The sequence below is a fragment of the Bufo gargarizans genome, chromosome 2, assembly GCF_014858855.1.
Source record: "Bufo gargarizans isolate SCDJY-AF-19 chromosome 2, ASM1485885v1, whole genome shotgun sequence".
NCBI lineage: Eukaryota > Metazoa > Chordata > Amphibia > Anura > Bufonidae > Bufo > Bufo gargarizans.
The window spans coordinates 61,974,674-61,995,665 of record NC_058081.1 but is presented as its reverse complement, the minus strand read 5'-3'; the positions used below and the strand labels follow the sequence as shown (position 1 = coordinate 61,995,665).

The window sequence follows — 20,992 nt, the reverse complement described above, 5'->3', positions numbered from 1 at the left end:
GGACTGCAGGTGACATCCACTACATTATCTGTACTCAGAGAGCTATCACTGTGTTATCTGTGGTGTTACATAGGACTGCAGGTGACATCCACTACATTATCTGTACTCAGAGAGCTATCACTGTGTTATCTGTGGTGTTACATAGGACTGCAGGTGACATCCACTACATTATCTGTACTCAGAGCTATCACTGTGTTATCTGTGGTGTAACATAGGACTGCAGGTGACATCCACTACATCATCTGTACTCAGAGTTATCACCGTGTTGGGCTACTTTCACACTCGCGTTTAGTGCGGATCTGTCATGGATCTGCACAGACGGATCCGTTACAATAATACAACCGCATGCATCCGTTCAGAACAAATCCGTTTGTATTATCTGTAACATAGCCTAAACTGATCCGTCTTGGACCGCCTGTGAGAGCCCTGAACGGATCTCAGAAACAGAAAGCCAAAACGCCAGTGTGAAAGTAGACTTATCTGTGGTGTTACATAGGACTGCAGGTGACATCCACTATGCCATTTTCAAACAGGGGCGTGTCCACAGGTGTGTGTGGGGGGTGGCAACCCGGCAACTCACGCTATGCCACTGCCCAATCCTGTAGTCTTAATAGGACTTTACCTTTAAGGCTATGTTTTCAAGGGTTTTGCTGCACAGCTCACTACTGCCGCCCCCTGGCAGCAACGTGGAAACGCCGCCTGTTGGCTGACAGGTCATCTGTGCAGTTCTCACAGAGCAGGGGGTGAATACTTTTGCAGGCCCCTTTTTATTTTAAATTCCGGCAAATAATGAGCTTGTAAATGTACCCCACGCTCTTTTAAGGGGATGCATACTTAAGCACCGCTCCCTGCCCCTCCCCGGCCTGGTGTTACGGTACGGTGCGTACACTTACCACTAGCGCGCCGCCATGTTCTCTCAGACCCCAGTTCTCTCTCCAGCCCCGCCCCCTTGTTCGCGATCACGTGACAGTCTGTGTACTTGGAAGGGTCACGTGGTTGTCGGCCGTCTTCTCGTCGTGTACTGAGAGGAGGCGAGGTTATGAGAGTTCTCGCGATACTTGAGCTGTCGTCGTGGGGAATATCGCATACCTTTATAATTGCGACTGAATAAATGTCCTAAAGCGACGGTGTACAACTGTAACCATTTCTGGGGTCAAATCTTCATGTCATTTAGCTTTTCGCATTAGAAAATGCGCCAAATTACACACAGACGTGGGCTGGGGGGGAGGTTTCATGTATAACCAATGGGTTTTCCATTCAGGGTTCTGGAAAGCTGGGTGGCAACCAGTGTATGAGCTTTAACGCTTAGGATACCGGAGGTTTTTTTCATTTTTGCGTTTTTATTTTTCTTCCCTGGGTTCCTTAAACCATAACTTTTTTCTTTTTCCGTCCACATAGCTGTAGGAGGGCTTATTTTTTGCAGGACAAGTTGTTCTTTCTAATGCCATCAATTAATATGGCATACAATGTAGTGGGAAGCGGGGAAAAAAGTTCTGAATGGGGTGGAATTGGAAAAATAACACAATTCCTCCGTTTTGTTTCCACGGCGTTCCCTTTGCGGCAAAACTGACCCGTGCCCTTCATTCTCTGGGTCAGTACGATTACAATTATACATATGTATAGTTTTTTTTTATGTCTAAATAGCGTTAAAATAAATTTAAACTTTCATTTTTATATCACCATATTCTGACCCCTATAAATATATATTTTTTTTGTTATATCTACTGCATTTTTGTGGGACAATCTGTAGTTTTTATTGATACCATTTTGGAGTGTGAGACTTTTTGATCACATTTTATTAAAATTTTTTTTGGGGGGGGGCAAGAGAAGCGATGAAAAAATGGCAAATTTGGGATTTTGACCCTTTTTTCCCCCATTACACCATTCGCCATATTGGAAAAATATTTTTAGATTTTAGTAGTACGGACGTTTTGATGTTTATAATTTTTGTTATTTATGTATTTATTTTACGGAAAGGAAAACGAATTTGAAACTGGTATTTGAGCCTGCAATTTATTTATTCTGAACCCTGATGGATTCTTAGACCCATGATTTGTACAGAATTGCTCATTTCTTGCTGCTCCTCTTCAGAGAGACCCAGCCTATTGAATTCAATTCCCGGTATCCTCATTCACCGCAGAGGATGCCGTAAGAAGTCCGGAAGCGCAAGCTTCCAGGTTTTTCACCCTTTAGATGCCGTGATCTCACTTGATCACGGCATCTAAAGGCTTTCATTAGCCGCGGGTCTCTGTGGAGACCCACCGGCCATAATGCCCACTGCACACGCGAGTGGGCGCCATGTTCAGACTTCGTTCCAGCGCCGTAGCGAACGGTTTAACGAAGGCTATATTGGTTGTCACCCAGCTTTCCCTGACACACTATCAACTTATCATGATTCATATAGAGCGGGGATCAGCAACCTTCAGCACTTCAGCTGCTGTGACACTACAACTCCCAGCATGCAACATGTTCGGCTGTTATTCTAACTCCCATAAAAGGGAATGAAGCACTCTGGGGGGTGTAGTTTCTGAACAGCTGGAGTGCCGGAGGTTGCCGATCCCTGATATAGAGCATGCAGGGTATTTCTCAATTTTTATGCAGATTTTGCTGCGTGGTCTTGTTTTCTGTATTTTAATCATAAAATAGCATTTAAAGGTGAAGTCTAGAATTTTCTTTGTAAATCCTCCCCACCCAGCAAGTGTGCCATCTTCACCAGACTTCTAGTCCCTGCCTGTATACTTGCTGACAGTGTCATGTGTGCCGCTGCAGCCAATGACCTGAGCAGTGACATGTCTCCAGGCGGTACGTCATTGGGGCGTCATATAAGCTACAGCACGGGAGCTGCATATTGCCTTCCCCTGGCAATCAAGGGGCGTGCCAACTGAGACACAGCATCCACACTAAACACCGAAGGGTTCAGGTCTGCCCCTCCATGCACCAGGCACCTAATTTGCATAAAAAAACTTGCAAGGGGGTATTCTGGTTATAACAACTTATCCCCTATCCACTGCTAGGACCCCCACTGATCACGAGAATGGAGGCCCCGTATCCCGAAGAGCCCCCTGAAATGGACAGAACAGCTGGTTGGAAATGTGGGCCTGCTGAGCCACTTATTTCTGTACTTGCCTGGCTACCTCTGGCACGCCCATCAAAATGGAGCAGAGGTGCGCTTTTCCGACCAGCCACACTGTCCATTTCAGGGGGGCTCCACACGGTACGGGGCCCCTGTTTTCATGATCAGTAGGGGTCCCAGGAGTAGGAGGATAAACCATAAATATCAGAATCCTAGACAGCCCCTTTAATTGCACATGCAAGGCACAACCAATTTACCAAAGGAATGTATTGTTTTACTCAGCAGATTCAACCCTAGTAGGGATTGTGCCTGGTTTAATAGGGTTGATGCTGCTGGCAGATGCTCTTAAAGGCTGTGTTCTAATGTTGTGGCAGTCACACATGGTTAAAACCTGAGCACCCTCAGTGGCCAACGGCACACGACTTTGAAAGTAAGGCTCATATGGCCCAAGAAGACTCTGCAGTTGCCGTCCACCGTGGGTAGGCAGTGTTTACTCTGCATGTAGCCACCACTGTTAGAACACAGCCTTTGTGGTTACTGCAGAGTTTTTTTTTTTTTTTTTTATGATTTGCACAGAAAAAGGCTCACTAGGCTTAAAGGGGGATTTATTATTATTGCATTGTACTCATTTTAAGCTATATATAATTTTTTTCAATTGGTGTTTATTAAACTTTTGAGCACCTTTCCCTGTACAGCCTTGAGATTCTCTAGTAGCAGGATCTGTATGTTTACTCTGTTCCGTCAGGCATCTCAGCTGACGGCCCCTTGTCTCTTATAAACTCTCATTATAGCTCAATTCTTATCGTACTGATCAGAACGTGGCTTAAATAAGTGTTTATGGCCTCTCAGTGGTTTAGAGATCAGATTTATTAGATGCTCGGCACAAAGTGAAAGTAGGATTCACACAGCTAGACAAACAGTTAACCCTTTGTAACAGAACGGTTCAATATTTTTAATAAAGACCAATTGAAAAAGATTTTTAGTCCAAAAGGAGTAAAGTGCAATTAAAAAAATGCGCCAAAATGAACGGAGCAGCAGGTCGAGCATGCGCACCGCCACTTCATACATCTCTATAGGAGTTCACTGAATACAGTGCTCCGCCATTTCTGGAGTATCCATAGAAACAAATGGAGCAGTGGTTCACACACTTGAGGTGCTCTGAGGGGTACAGGGTCACAGCGGTAGGACCCCCACTGATCTAATAGGGGATATTCCTTTAAATAGCATTAAACTTTAGATATCCAGCTTTTCCTCCGGGACCCCTATACACATGTACTCACTGCATGGCCGAGCATGCATTCTCAATAGGGAAGGTCGCTGCTCGACATCTCTAGCGGCCGCTTATCTTCAAAAGAAATTTGGCATGTTGAAAGTCGACATGCCCGACCCTTGATTCCCCTTCCTTCCTGCTTTTGAGTGAAGAGTCTGGCACCCCCTACACATTAGATGTCAGGCGACATGGTTGGATGGCATTCATCTAATAATTCCCCATTCCAGATTTATTGGGAGATAAATGGGACAGCATCGCCACCTACTGGTGAACAGCTGCTGATGCACGACTTGTGCGGACAATGAAAACCCACAGGCACATTCTGTTCTTTATTTCTAGAAACGGATATACAATGCAGCACATTGGACGGATAAAATACATGTACACAGATATCCTGAAATGTTTATGGACAGTATGATACATTCAGAAATAAGTTGTCTGCTTTTTAACCCTTTATGACTCCCTCCCAGGGTCAGAGCTCATGTCCATTCCTGGACCGTTCCTAGAAATGGTGTCCGCAATATAAAATAGAAGTAGTTATGATCTTCTTACCAATTATTATTGTACAGCCACTCGGTCTCATACTCCGATTTTCTGCAGCAGAATAGGGTGCTAAAAATCCACAGCGTACACAGTAGCAGCAAAGTGGATGAAATTTAAACCCCTTCAGCACCCCACGATTTTCAGTTTTTGTTTTTTTTACTCCCTGCCTTCCCAGAGCCAAAGCTTGTTTTTTACTTTTCCGTTCACATAGCTGTACGAGGGCTTGTTTTTTGCCGGACAAGTCGTACTTTCTAATGGCACCATGTAATATTGCAAATAATAAGTGGAGCTGAAAAAAATAAAAAATAAAAATCCAAATGGTATGGAATTGGGGGGGGAAAAAAAAAAAATTCTGCCACAGTTTTATGGGTTTTATTTTTACGGCGTTCCCTATGTGGTAAAACTAACCTATTACCTTCATTCTCTGGGTCAGTACAATTGCAGCAATACCACATAGGAACTATGGCTGTAAAGGTCCTGGCTTCTTCAGAGAGAACAGGGCTTTTACACGCAACCAACGGCTCCACTTGGTCTGGCTTAGGTCCCTTTCACACGATCGTGATTTCCGCGCAGGTGCCATGCGTGACGTGAACACATAGCACCCGCACTGAATCCTGACCCATTCATTTCAATGGGTCTGTGTACATGAGCGTTGTTTTTCACGCATCAGTTCTGTGTTGCGTGAAAATCGCAGCATGTTCTATATTTTGCGTTTTTCACGCAGCCCTGGCCCCATAGAAGTGAATGGGGCTGCGTGAAAAACGCATTGCATCCGCAAGCAAGTGCGGGTGCGATGCGTTTTTCACTGATGGTTGCTAAGAGATGTTGTTTGTAAACATTCAGTTTTTTATCACGCGCGTGAAAAACGCATTGCACCCGCGCGGAAAAAACTGAACAACTAAACGCAATCGCAGCCAAAACTGACTGAACTTGCTTGCAAAATAGTGCGAGTTTCACTGAACGCACCCGGACCTAATCTGTCACGCTCGTGTGAAAGGGGCCTTATGGTTTACTGCAGCAGTCCCCCAAACTAAGCCACTGTCTATAAGCACTACATGTCACCACATGGGGTGTGACGTCCATAGTGACATCAGCGATACTGCCTGCAATTGGCCAAGTGGTGTAAAGTCAGTAGTGATGGCCAGTTCGCATTGTTCGCCCGCCATTCACTTCAATGGGAGCTGCAGTAAACCAGTGTAGCCACTACACTTTGAATGGCGCAATTTCATTCAGAGTGCTAGTTCCAGTGCCGGAGGCTGCTGGGAACAGCTGATCGAGGGTGTGGGGTGTCAGACTCCCACTGATTGTATATTATTGACCTGTCCTGATGATAGGTTATCAATATCTGGAGTCTGAAAACCCTCTTTAGTGTTCACATATTACATGGCCTGCCTATTGGTACCACAGAGGCATTATAAAGCCTGGCATAGCACTGGGTGGTACACACCAGTATCCTAAAATGTGCCCGTCTGTGTTCCAGCACCTCTGCTCACTACATCCACCATTGTGTAACGTGTCTTCAATGCAGACTATCAGTGATGGCCAGTTCGCATTGTTCGCCCGCGGGCTGCCATCTTTTTTCACAAGTCCGGCGATGCACAGGTAAGCCCTTACCTGTGCCGTGAGCCGGTCTGAAAACCAGTGCGGTCTGCGGGAGCAGGCAGTTCTGAGAACAGCCGCCGGGGGCCTTCATCAGGCTGTTCTCGGAACTGCCTGCTCCCGGTGACCGCATTTGTCTTCAGACCAGCTCACGGCACAGGTAAGGGCTTACCTGTGCCTCGCCGGACTTGTGAAAAAAGATGGCAGCCCGCATATGCTCGCGGGCGAACAATGCGAACTGGCCATCACTGATAGTCTGCATGGAAGACACATTACACAATGGTGGATGTAGTGAGCAGAGGCGCTGGAACACAGACGGGCACATTTTAGGATACTGGTGTGTACCACCCAGTGCTATGCCAGGCTTTATAATGCCTCTGTGGTACCAATAGGCAGGCCATGTAATATGTGAACACTAAAGAGGGTTTTCAGACTCCAGATATTGATAACCTATCATCAGGACAGGTCATTAATATACAATCAGTGGGAGTCTGACACCCCACACCCTCGATCAGCTGTTCCCAGCAGCCTCTGGCACTGGAACTAGCACTCTGAATGAAATAGCGCCATTCAAAGTGTAGTGGCTACACTGGTTTACTGCAGCTTCCATTGAAGTGAATGGCATGGCCACTACCACTTTGAACAGAGTTGTTAACCCCTTCCCGGGACTTTAAAGATGGTGCCTGTTCCTCAGCAGCGCAGGCGCCATAGCCACAGGGTGCCTGCTGTTTCATATAGCAGGTACCTGCGGCTAATATCCACGACCAGCGGTAATGCCAATCACGGACATTAAACACTTCAGATGCCGTGATCAATTCTGACCACAGGCATCTGAATGTTGAAAACCCGGAAGGCGGTGCTCCTACTACCTCCGGCGTGTATCGGGGGAGCCGGAGTGTGTTAGCAGGGCTCCATAGAAATACAGTAAAATCCTCAGACTCCAATGCATTACCATAGTTTATTAAAAAAGTAATAATTTATAAATAAAATAAAATAAAAAAAAATAAAAAAATGTAAAAATTCTAATCACCCCCCCTTCACCCAAAATAACAGAAAATAAAAAATAAATACACATCGGTATCCTGGAGTACAAAAATGCCTGTACTAAAATATAAAAAAATTTGTCCCATACGGAAAACTGTGAAACAGGAAAAAAGTCAAAATGGCCGATGCTTCATTTTTCGGTCTCTTCTCCTCCCACAAAAAATGTAAATAAAAAGTGATTAAAAAGTCGTACACATCCCAAAATGGTATCACTGAAAAGTGCAGATCGCCCCGCAGCTCCGCACACAAATGCAAAAAAAGTATAGGAGCCAGAATATGGGGACTAAAAGAAAAAACTTTTTTTTTTCAGTATAAAAACACAATAAAAAAAAAATATACATGCGATACTGCCGGATTTGTACAGACCTGGAGAATGAAAGTAACTGGTCAGTTTTATGGTATAGGGAATGTTGTAAAAACAAAACCCAAAACACTGTTGTGGAATTTTTTTCCCCAATTGCATCCCATTTTTGTTTTACTTTTCCGCTCCCCACCACATTGTATGTAACTGTATAATAGGGCTATTAGAAAGGGCATCTTCTCCCACAAAAAACAAGCCATCATACAGCTTTGTGAACAGAAAAATAAAAAAAAGTTATGGCTTTGGGAGTGCTCGGAGTAAAAAACTAAAAAAGAACGTTTCGGCACAGAAGGCTGCAGGGAATAGCTGATCGGTGGGGGTCCGGAGTGTTGGACCCTCACCAATCGGATATTGATGAACTTTCCTGAGAATAGGTCCTTTATATCAGGAGCCTGGAAAGCCCCTTTAATAAGCCGCAGCCTCAGGTCCCCGCGATTGCCATTTAAGGAAGGTGCAATTAGATCCGGGATCAGCGACCTCCGTCACTCCAGCTGTTCTGAAACTACAACTCCCAGAATCCTCCTTTCACTTCTGTGGACGTTACAAAACAAGATAAGTAAGTGTGCTTGTTGGGAGTTGTAGTTTCACGGCAGCTGGAGTGCCGAAGGTTGCCGACTCCTGCACTAGATAAACACTGCTAGGGCACCTTTAAGATACCCCAATTTAAAAGGGAACCTGTCACACTGGGAATGCTGTTCAGTCTGAGGGCAGCATGTCATTGAGCAGGAGGAGCGGAGCAGGCCGAGTCTGCTCTTCCTAGGTTTAGGAGTCCAGTGGGTGGTCCTAGCAGTGATTGATAGCCATCTCTGTGGGCACACTGGTACAGGGAAGGCTATTAGTCACTGAGAGGACCACCCATCAGACCCTAAACCCAAAATGAGTAAAACTTTGAATGAATGAATCGCAAGTTACATCGTTTCGAGGGAATGGTATATCAATCTGCTCATCTCCTCCTGCTCTAGAGCAGATCAGACACCATGTTTATGTGACAGGATCCCTTTAAAGGGAATGCATCAGAAAACGACAATATAGTTAATATAAAACTTTGGGCTTTTCTCTAACTATACAGGTCATCATCTACATTTTAAAGAAATCCCACCAAGGTTCACGATACGCTGAGAGGTAACTTCTCAGCAGTCATCTCATTATCACAGGCAGGATTAGAACAGAAAGTATCACCTACATATAACAAAGGGACCACCATTCACAATAGCTGATGTCACAGCTTATCTACTCCCCCTCCCTGTACAGGTCACAGAGCATGTCCACGACACCCTTCCACAGAAGTCAATAAACGTCTCCAGACACCTGTTTTCTATGTCCACATGGATGGCAAATCTCTTAACTGCTTTTAACAGAGCAGCAGCATGGGCAAGATGGCTGCCCCCACAATCATGTACAGAAAACAGAAATGAAAAAAATTAAATAAAATCTATAATCAGAATAAAACCAGACAAGAAAGAAACTAATTATTTCCAATACTGTAGGTCATACATTCCCTTTAAAGTGGTCTGTCCACATGAGCGTTCCCTTTAAAGGGGTTATGTCCATCTCAGACATTGGTGAGACACACCACTAGGATATGCCATCAATGTCAGATAGGAGCAGGTGCCAGAGGTGGGACCTGCACCTATCTCCAGAACGGGGCCCACCAAGTGAAGGAGAGCACGCTGTGGGAGTACTGAAAATAGCAGATGAACTCCCATAGCGGTGAATGGAGGGTGGCCGCTTATGCTCAGCTGCATTCCCGTCACTTTGGGGGCCCCATTCTGGAGATAGGAGCAGGTCCCATAGGTGGGACCCCACAGCTATGTTACAATGGTGGCATATCCTAGCAATGTGTCAATGTCTGAGAGGGGGGTATAACCCTTTTAACCCTTTAAGATAAAAAATAAAATAAAAATGTTTAAATATTTGGCAAGATATGGTGCTATATTCCTATTATTCTAACTACACATACATCAGAGAGGATTTTATTGCTGCCAGGCATCACTCATCCCCCAAGCAATCTACAGAGTCAAGTATGTACCTCACCCCCTCGACAGCAATACGTGAGGGCAGGGGGGGGTTGAGTTGTCTGTAGCCATCAGCTTATCTTCATGTGTAGGATGCGTAGACAAGTATCTATGTCTGCGGACAGACATATGAGACATCTGCCCACATAGAGATACCTGGCATCTGTAATGGATGGAATGGGGTGTAGAAGACTAGAAAAGTCTATATTCTGCAAACCATGCCACTCCTACCCATGGCCTGTATCTGGAACTCCAACTAGGTCACAATACCAGACAAGAGTGGAGCGGAAGGAAGGAAAGAGTGAAAGAAAGAAAATGGATATCCTTTTCTAATTTCATCCAGCTCTACAGGACAAAACTAGGAATGATGGTAATTATTAAAGGGAATCTGTCAGCAGATCTGTACCTATGACACTGGCTGACCTGTTACATGTGCACTTGGCAGCTGAAGGCATCTGTGTTGGTCCCATGTTTATATGTGTCCACATTGCTGAGAAAAAAAAATAGGTTTTCTTATATGCAAATGAGCCTCTAGGAGCAACGGGGGCGTTACCATTACACCTAGAGGCTCTGCTATCTGCGCCCTCTCCACCGTGACTGACAGGACCAGGCAGGATAGCGTTTTTCCTGCCTCTGTCAAAGTGCAGTGGGTGCGGCAATGGCAGAGCCTCTAAGTGTAATGGCAACGCCCCCGTTGCTCCTAGAGGCTCATTTGCATATTATAAAACTTAATTTATCTCAGCAATGCGGGCACATATGAACATGGGACCAACACGGATGCCTTCAGCTGCCAGGCGCACATGTAACAGGTCAGCCAGTGTCACAGGTACAGATCTGACGACTGATGCCCAAGTAAACTTGAGGCATAGCGCGCCTCGTGTGGAGGAATAGGAACCATTTCAATGATACAATTTTAAAAACAATCCTGTATGGCTCTTAATAACATGATTAAAAGAAGACATTACACACCAGAGAGTGGTAGCAGCTTTTGAAAGGGGGGGCTCATGTCAGGAAACCAACCCTGCCCCCAATCATCTTGAATGGTCCTTCATTTGGCAAGTATAAAGGGCTTCATGCCCTGTTTTCACAGGAAGAAGAGCGCAATGTGCCCCGGGGAGCCAATGCCCCTGGACAGACAGGCAGGGTGGTAGCAGCTGCCCGACATTGAGCCCTACCTATGGGCTAACACTTATTAGTTGTGCTTGATCCACGGGTGTCTTTGCAGGGCCACAGCTAATTGCCCTCGAGAAAGCAATATACTGCTTTCTCACTGGAATACGGCGGCTCCGTAGAAACCCCATTTTATAGATCTGTATATAAAAATTTAAGAAAAAGCTAGGTGACGAGATCTCCTACTACCGTAGGGCTTACAGAATGGTGGTGTCTAAAGTGGACAACCCCCTTTTATGTTAGAGGTTCAAATTCCTCCAGAACCATTTGTCTCACACTCCCACAACAGGCAGTGGTGTTCCTGACGCAATCGACCCGGCAGAACATCCTGACGAGAGTGTGAACAGAGCCTAAATCCAGCAATGCTTGATCCCAGCCCAATAAATCACAGGACGGTGTTGATCCCTGCGCATGGTTCACTAACCATGGAACGCCAGATTTCTGCAACCACCTACCTCGATGTAGAAGCCGTTGTAATGATCAAGTGTTAACTATAGCCGTGCGGTGCAACAGGGCGGTTCCTTCAAGTGCACCACAGAGCAAGATTAAGTGTAAACCCACTGTTATTATAAAAAATACAAATAGGAAAAAAAATAAAAATCACAGATTTGCTCCTGAGAAAGCCGCAGTCACTTCTGAGATGCTGCTGCGGTGCCCTCCATCAGGAGCAAATGAGAGTCAATAAATAAGGAATGTAAAGTCTCCTCCACAGTCATGGTGGACCTATACGTCCAGGCTGTACCCTGGCGTGCTCAGCTTCCTCTCCTGAGCCCCGGAGACGCGGCCCTTGTTCCTGTAAGGCTGGTGACAGTCTCTGTCTGTTAAAGGAGGGTAATACTGCCTGTAGCAGAGGTAAGCAAAGAAGAATCCGATCATGGCGCCGACCACCACATCTGAAAGAGAAGGAGGCCAATGACCCATTAGTAAAACGTATCCGTCATAGGCCATGAACCACAGCATGCAAGGACAGAACTCAGTTTATGTAGTTTGGATGACCCCCTCCGAGTTTCACGGTTATTGCTGGAGAAACGAGTAGGTCTATAAGGACGTCTTCACGCGAGGCAGATTTTGTGGCAGAAACTTCCACGACTGAAAATCTGTTCCATTCACCTTAATGGAGCTTGTCGAATTCCATGTGCTTGCTTGCTTCAAATGAATGGAACCGATTTTCAGTGGAGTAATTTTCTGCCACGAAATCTGCCACGTGTGAAGGCGCCCTCATTACACAATGCCCAAGTCAATGAGGTGGTTTCTACAGAGGGACAGTTATTCTTTGGAGCAGCTAGAAAATCCCCCGCCCTCGACATCCATACGCCATACTAAACTATATGGGCAAGTCCCTGTCAATCGGAGGTTTGAGATTGTAGGTGTTGGGCTTATAGCTCAAAATCCGCAGAAGTTTCGACCATGTGGTTTTCCATTTTGAAGGCTGAAACCGTCAGCAGGCTCCCGCCGCGGCTTTCTGAGGGGACATGAAAAATCCTCTGCTGCATGAATGGCAGTGCAGCATCCCACTGAAAACAATGGGAGGGCGATGTTTCAGGGCTGATGCTGCGCAGTATTTGGTGCGGAATCTGTGCTGAAACTTGTTCCAAATATACGACATGTGAACATACTTTAAGGGCTCATGCACACGAACCGGTGTGCCGGCCAGGCCTGTGCTGCAGACCGCAAATTGCGGCGCGCAATGCACAGGCACCGACCGTAGGTCTGCCATATGCAGATCGCGAACCCATTCACTTGAATAGGGTCTGCGATCTGCATCCCAAAAAAGAAGTGCATGTACTACTTTTTTGCAGTGCGGAGGCACAGACAGAAACCCCACGGAAGCACTCCGTAGTGCTTCTGTGGGGTTCCGTGCCTCCGTTCCACACTGACCTTCTGGATTGTGGACCCTATCAAGTGAATGGGTCTACATCCGTGATGCAGGGCACACGCGGCCAGTGCACGTGTATTGCGGATCCGCTGTTTGTGGGCCGCAATACGGGCATGGCCGGGCAACGGCCGCGTGCATGAGGGAGAGTCAGACTACCGACTATGACGACTGAAATCTTCAGAAGATAAAGGGGTTGTACCAAGTTTAAATTATATCTTATCCACAGAATAGGCGACAAGTAGCCGATTGCAGGGGATCCAACCACTTGGACCCCACCAATCAGGTTGTGCATGAACACTGCAGCTCCATACATTCTCTATGGGAGCATCGGAACTGAATACAACACTACGTTATCTTTGGCACTCCCACAGAGAATGAATGAAGGGGCAGTGCACAATACTAGCCATTCAATCAGAGTGGGGGGGGGGGGGGGGGGGGGAAATCAGGACCCCCGTTCTCGTGATCAGTGGGGGCCCTAGCACTCTGACCCCTAGGACTAGCTAGTTATCCCCTATCCTGTGGATATGCTGCAGATTGGCAGATCTGTGTGTTGTAGATCCACAGCATATTACACCACCAGCAAAGCAAAAGGAAATTTTAGCAAATCTCATCCACACAACTGCTAAAAAATATCCTCCACATAACTTTACCTTTTGTGTAGATTCTGAGCCTGCAACATGTCAATTAAAGGATAACTGTCATATTTTTTTTATTTGCTAGTTTATTAGAGCTAGGCATGTATACCTGAGTGAGTCTGTCAATGATTGTCAAAAGATCTGTAATTACCTTATAATAACAGCTTTCACTAATGTCTCCTGTCCCTTTCCACTGCTCCCTTAAAAGACCGTTGCTTTGGCTCATGTCTCTCCGGCTAGGAAGACAGAGGGGCGGTCCTTCACACTGCATGCCTGCATTAGGCTTCAGAGTGAGAAGGCGTGTCTCTCAGTAATCCAATCTGATTGGCTGGCAGGAAGCTGCTGGCTACAGCAAGTGTGTATGGGAAGTGAGGGAAAGCAGTTTTGGCCTCAGAGAACTGGCAGAGGAGCCATTTTGAGAAGATCCTCATAATGTAGGATTCAAAACGACTGTAACTAAGGGGGAAACTCAAGGAAAACAGTTGTATGTGAAGAAACTAAAGATTGCTTTACGCATAATGCTGCTGCAGCAGTAACATACGCTAAAATAGATTTTTGATGAAAATATGACAGTTATCCTTTAAAGGGGTTGTCTAATTTAAGACAATGGGGGTATATTGCTAGGATATGCCACCATTGTCCTACAGGTGCGGGTCTCACCTACATCGGGAATGGAGTGTGGTTGTTTGAGGACTCCAGTCTGGCCACCACCAAGCGTTCTTGCCATAGAACTGAATAGGAGCGCACTGCGCATGACCGGCCACCGCTCCCATTCACTTGGCCCTGACGGAAATAGGCACCCGTGCCTATAAGATAATGGGGCATATCCTAGCTATATGCTCCCATTGTATATGATGAGACAACCCCTCTAAAGGGTAACTGTCATATTTTTTCTTTATGATATTGGATTGGTCTGACTAAGTTTACCTTAGTTCCCTAGTTAATACTTTTGTACAGGTATTGAATCACCTAGTAATTGCAGCATGTTCTTTCCTCCGCCAGACATTTCAGTGGTGCGGCTAAAACAGCGCTGCTAGGTGTCCTCCGTCTCCTATCTTCTATATACAGAAGACGGAGGACATAGTAGTGGGCAGGTCCAAACGCTGCATGCGCGATCCCGTCAGACCGGAATAGTGCCGATATTCACGATCAACTACTCAGGAGGAAGAGGGCATGTTTAAGTCTGGAGAAAGCCGATTGGTTGGGTTGAGGCTGCACGTTCCTAAGATAACCCGAATGAATTCTAGGTAGTTAGGGATGGAGGTCTTAGACTCAGGGTAAGGGCATCGGCGGCCATCTTGAGAAGATAGTCTTCCGAGGAGCGGTTGCTATGGACGGAATTGTGTCACACAGATTGTGTCACACGTGCATCTGACTGCAGACTAGGTACACCAAGCATGAAGTAGCCGAGCCCTGAGACATCTTATTTCACCTACTTTTATCCCAAATTATATTGTGTCCGACCTGTAATCGGATTTCATTTTTTTGCAGATCTAAAGTGAACGTGACACAATCCGTGGAGATTTCCCTGTGGCGGAGTGCCAAGCTGGAATGACATTTCTATTCCTAAAAGGGAACTTGGCCAAACAAATTTCCGAGGTCGGCTCTATTTGGTGATCGGGCACTCTAGTACTAGTCTTATGATGGCAGTACAGGAAGCCTCCATACACACTCTGGGGTAGCGGACAGCAGCCCCATACAGATGTACTTACCCTGCCAGTGGTGTTTGTAGTCACAGGTCCGGGACAGAGCAATGGAGGCAGCACACAGCAGCGGAAACAGGAAGCTGCACAATCTCCAGGAATGTCCACGACCACCGGGGGAAAAGCTTCCAAGCTTACCGGCTATATACAGCGCTGTGAAGCCCAGTCCTGCAAAGGCGACTGGATGAAAGAAAAAAAAAAAGGGATGAACGCCAGCAAGAAAAACAGCAAGTGTGTGAGGGCTACAGCAGGTGGCAATGCTCCGGCATGTAGCTATTCTGTTTTAGATTCATGGTGCCCCCTGCTGTTCTTGTGATTCCCTGTCAGAACGTCCACCTCATGTGCCCAGTGCTGGTGAGAAGATGCCATTTCTAGAGCTGGTCCTTAAAGGGGTTATTCAACCCCCACACAATGCCCGGGCCCCTCCTATAGACCATACTTACCCAGTCCCCTACACTCGCGCCCGTCCGGATCCCTGCATCTCCCAGTCGTGCTGATCAAAACATCTGGCGACAGGGGGAGCAGCCAATAGCAGGCCGCAAAGGTGACCAGCCTCCCTAGCGTCTCCCGGTGGCCGTGCAGGGATCCGGAAGGATGTTGGTGCTGGGGACCAAGTAAGTATCATCTATAGGAGGGACCCGGCATTATGGGGGGGGGGGGGTATTCTTTTTATTTAGACATTTACAAACAGCACACAAGTATACAAAAAAAATAGGAACTACAGCATTCCATAAATTACCATATCAATGAATAAAAAAAATTAAAATAAAAAAAGATGAACATTGCACGCAGCTATGTCCCTTAAGTCCCAACCCACTCTCAAGCAAAGAGATGGTTACCAAGTGCCACATCTATATCCTGCTGGGATAAACCCAACAGCACAGAAGGCCCAGCGTGCGCCATGCTTCTGTGGAACATCCCACCTAACTAATCTACCATACTCAGGACTGTTCCTGTACAACATAATGAAAATCAGGTAGACCACACAAACCATAGAAGGAGCATTGCCCCCAATCTACAGGAAGAATCAGACAGGTTGGGGAAGACGAGGTGACAAAAAAATGACAAATCATGCATGTTTTTTATTTTATTTTCTGTTACAGCGTTCACCGCATAGGAGATATGTTTTAATAGTTCTGACTTTTTCGGACGTGGTGATACCCAATATGCTTATTTTTTTATGTAAAATTGGGAAAGGGGGTGATTTAAAATTTTCTTATTTTGGTGAGTTTTTTTTTTTCTTTATAACCATTAGCCCCCTTAGCAAAAATAGAACCTGGGATCTTTTAATCCCTTGTCCTATTCACACTGATAGAGCTCTTTAGGGTGAATAGGATTTCACACTCTCCCTGCTGCCCTGGGCTTTGTGCACTAGTAGTCCCGACCATTTCTTAGCATTACCCACAAGCTTATCATAAAATCCTTTTATAGACCAGGTGTCGCCAACAGCAAAAAAAAACACAAATCCCCCCCCCCCCCCCCCCCACAAGGAAGACTTAGTCTGAAATCACCCCAATAGCCTAAACACGAAAAAGACAAAAATCTGAAACAGAGGACAACGGGATATGGGGGGGGGGGGGGGGGGGGGATTTAGGAACACCCCTAAAGAAAAAGTCCAAACCTGACTATATGTTAAAACCCAATGAAATAGCTCTGCTCAGCAAAGGTCTTTTCTTCTGCCTCACAACTGAACCGGACCTCTTCGAACTTTTCGTAGACCATGTGTACAGAAGCTTACCTTGAAACGTCATATTGACAAATCGGATATTGATATAAACAAACAGTCATTACTTTCCACGTCACGTTACAACAAAACTCGGAGACTTGTGGGCCAGCGACATCCGCACATTTATCTATCATATCGTGCAGGATGTTTTTATCTTTGTTTTTTCTGTGATTTTTCAGTTTATGTAGTATATGCTTGAGGGAGTGGTGTGAATGCGCTCCTATTTTATCTTGGGAGTAGCATTCCTCTGCACTTTTGCCCTTCCTATCTCATAGTGCGCCTTGATTAGGTGGTACATGTAGCTGTGCTTGCTCCTCTTCCCATTGGTTGCTTGATGCACATGGAGGTGACTAGGAGCAGCACACCATATGTGCGGTGTCTGCGCTCCTGAACATAGAAGCCCAATGGCTTAGGTAGGTTTAGTGTAGGACCCACCTGACCTAAGATAACCTTGGCGCTTGGTAGGCGGGCTTAGATGTGTTTTGATCAAAATATATTGGCTAAGTGTCTCAGATTTTATTACATCAGAGTAAGGGCTTGGTCCATATAGAATGCTTGCATCTATAATATTAAAGTGCATTATTATGCTATTTCTGTAATTTATTTCATGAATGTGGCCATCTCTTTCCATTTAAAAGGCAAATTTTATTTTCTATCCTATGAAAAGTAGGGGCCCACATATAGAGAGTTTTTAGAATATGGTGATGGATGACCTGAAAGACATCTTTGGTATTTCTACCCTCAACAAGAAACATAATCACATTGGTACATATTACAAAAACAAACCTCAATCCCAGTGAACAACTGGCCCTAAAAAAATCTCACCCAAAACAAAAAAATATTGTGATAAAGGGTGCGATTAAAGGAGGAGGCATAGTCATCATGGAGTCCGATTACTATTTAACTGAGTCTGAGAATACCATCAGATCGAGAATATTATAGAACCATAAAAGACGACCCAACTAAGGTTTTTTTTTTTTTTAAATCCCTTTTTGAACTAGTCGACTTTGAATATGAAAAGGGCATCATCGATTAAAAAAAAAAAAAAGAAAGGGCCCTTCTTAAAATCCAGTGTCCATCCTCATTGCGGTTCTACTTCTTACCAAAGATTCACAAATCCCTAGTTAATCCCCCTGGGAGGCCCATAATCTCTGGGGTAGGTTGTCTGACCTCAAACCTCTCAGCATACGTACAGCAATGGGGACCAAGTATGCCCCATCCTATACAAACTTATTCATGTTTTTTTTTTAGAAGAAAAGTGTGGGTTACTCACATGCCAAAATTAAATTCTACTGCAGATACATCGATATTATTTTTGCTTGACAGGGAGACGTTATCATTTCACTGGACTACTAAATACTAACGAATGGAACCTTGCTTTTAGCCTAGAACAAAACCCTAAAGAGGTTGTATTCTTAGACCTACATCTTACTGTCCACAACTAAAAGTTCTCCACCAAAACCCACTTCAAGGGTGTAGACGCCAATAGACTACAACAGCTGTCTCCATCAGAAGTGGAAACGTAACATTCCCTTCAGTCAAATGAAGAGAATTATCAGAAACTGCTTGGGTGATCAGGTAATGAGGGAACAACTGGGATAAGGGATACCCAAAAAAGTCTATTGAAAGAGTCCACCAAAAGAATTCTTAAGGTAACCGAAAGAGAGAGTAACAATGAAAATAAATCTGAACTAGAGACATCAAAAGAAATCCATCACCTCAGTTTTATTACCAGATTTAATTCCAAATATACCCTTATCAGAAATACTCTAGTAATAAATTGGCCAGTACTACGGAAAGATCCAATTCTAGGGAAATTCACTCCCAGAGCCCCCACTATCATTTTCCTTAGAGCAAAGACCCTGAAGAATTTGGTAGCACCATCATGTCCCAAATTGAATGGAGCATAGATACTAAAAGAATGTAGGAGCCTTCAAGTGTAAGGCTAGAAGGTGCAAGTTCTGCACTATTATCATCTATAATACAAAGCAAATTACAATTCCCCCACAATAAAGATACCATCAAAATTGGAATGGATTGTGGGACCACCAATGTTGTATATCTGTTATGTTGTCCCTGTGACCTCCTCTATGTGGAACAGACCACTCAGACCCTACGTGAGCCTGAATGAACATCGCTCAAATATCACTAGAAAACTAATGACCCACAGTGTCTCACGCCACTATGCGCTACTCCATGAAGGTGATCCTATCTCCTTACGAGTGACCCCTATTGAATGGGTACCACAATCCCATCAATTGCTCTGTCGTAAGGAAATGTTTTGGATATTTCGGCTCAACACCCTAACACCCTTTGGTCTAAATGAATCTCTTGAATATACTAACTACTGATTTAGGCCTCTTGCACACGAACGTAGGTGTCCCGTTGCCGTATTGCGGACCGCATATGCGGATCCGCAATACACTGCATTATTCCGTGTGCATTCTGCATCACGGATGCGGACCCATTGAGATGTGGAACGGAAGCAAGGAATGGAACCCTACGGAAGCACTACGGAGTGCTTTCGTTCCGTGCCTGTGCACCGCAAAAAGATAGAACTTGCTCTATCTTTTTGCGGAACGCAAGGATCACGGACCCCATTCAAGTGAATAAGATCACGATCCGCATGCGGTTGGCCCATGGTTGGTGCCCATGCATTGGGAACCACAATTTGCGGTCCGCAGCATGGGCAGGGGCAGCGCACATTCATGTGCAGGAGGCCTTACCCTGTAGCTTAAAATCCAAATGAAAGAACTCAGAAATATAGAATCTCATCCTCCTATATCTAGCACACTGAGGGCCCTTATTTAGGACACCCCAAATTTACACCATTCACTAATCCCCTTTAATATATCAATAACTGAATACATGTTACTAGGACCTATTTTTTATGATGTTCTAATATAATATTGTGATCTGTGAATGCTGTCTCTGATACATCAATACATTGGGATCCTTTTTAGTATATTTACTAAATTACTTACTATTTTAATACTTCAATATGGTATCATGATTTTTAGTATATATGTGGGGACTCGCTCTGGTAGACAGGATTAGCAGACGCAGTATAGAGGCAAAAACAAGCTCTTTGGATCAAACAGTTCAGTGTTTTATTCACACTTTAGGCAAGTGACAAAACAAGCAGTCATATTCAAACAAAAAGTCACCTTGTGGTGTTGGTGGTAATTCACACCATGCGGCAATTCTGCCTCAAAGAGTCCTTGCTGATAGCAGCACCATCATTTTTTATGCCATTATATATTAATTTATCCATGTTATTATCTATGAGTAGTATTTTTAGATCCATTGGTCCATTGTTTTTCTAGTTTCTCTAGCTTTTGTCGTTTTTTTATGATCAGGTAATTATATGTTATAACTACCAGGAGGTAAATCCTCCGCTTTCACTTACATGTCATTTTGAATATGCCATCCCTCTATTGTATCACACAAGTGTAATATAACCCTAAAAAAAAAAAAAAAAAAAAAAAAAACTTTGAACACCAAGGGTCCTCTAGGGATCTTCTGCGTTCCGCATTGGAGCACCCTCCCCGATGCGTTCCATCGTGAAATGCACTAATAACCTCTGGCCCTGCCTATATATATTTTTTTTTTATATATATATATTTTTATGATATTAGTTTGCCATTTTAATTCCCGGATCTTTATTTTCAAATAGTATACAATCCATATATAAACACCACAAGCAGGGCCTTTTGGCCTGCTGAATATCTGATATAGGCACAAATGCGTCCCACTGTGGAACGCATGTCTGAGAAGCACTCCTCATACAAGAGAAACAGGAGGAGTAGAGCTACTTGACGCCACTCCCAACACCCCGATTACCCACTCTGGAGGATACCGCCCCTTGTAGGTAATCCCCAGCACTCTCTGGGCCTGCCGACGCTAAAAGCACTTTTTTGCGTTCCACTCTGGAACGCACAAGACCGGAAGTGTTGCGCCCTTCGACACCACTTTAG

The 20,992-nt window shown here is 44.9% G+C and overlaps 2 protein-coding genes across 6 annotated transcripts in view; both read right to left on the bottom strand.

Moving 5' to 3' along the window:
• The window catches only part of DDHD2 (DDHD domain containing 2), an 80,737-nt gene extending 79,761 nt beyond the window's left edge, over window positions 1–976 (bottom strand). The window contains exon 1 of one of the 2 annotated variants that reach the window (XM_044279043.1): window positions 894–976. The gene's annotated coding sequence lies outside the window, so the exon portion shown is untranslated. The remainder of the gene's footprint in view (window positions 1–893) is intronic. The other variant, XM_044279041.1, reaches the window with a different exon arrangement.
• Window positions 977–10,669: 9,693 nt separating this feature from the next.
• PLPP5 (phospholipid phosphatase 5) overlaps window positions 10,670–20,992 on the bottom strand; it is a 30,086-nt gene continuing 19,763 nt past the window's right edge. For all 4 annotated transcript variants that reach the window (XM_044282976.1, XM_044282980.1, XM_044282979.1 and 1 more), the window contains 2 exons: window positions 15,299–15,469; window positions 10,670–11,968 (listed from right to left, as the gene is read on the bottom strand). In XM_044282976.1, the coding sequence (XP_044138911.1) occupies window positions 11,799–11,968; window positions 15,299–15,469 (341 nt within the window). In that variant the 3' untranslated portion in view covers window positions 10,670–11,798. The remainder of the gene's footprint in view (window positions 11,969–15,298; window positions 15,470–20,992) is intronic.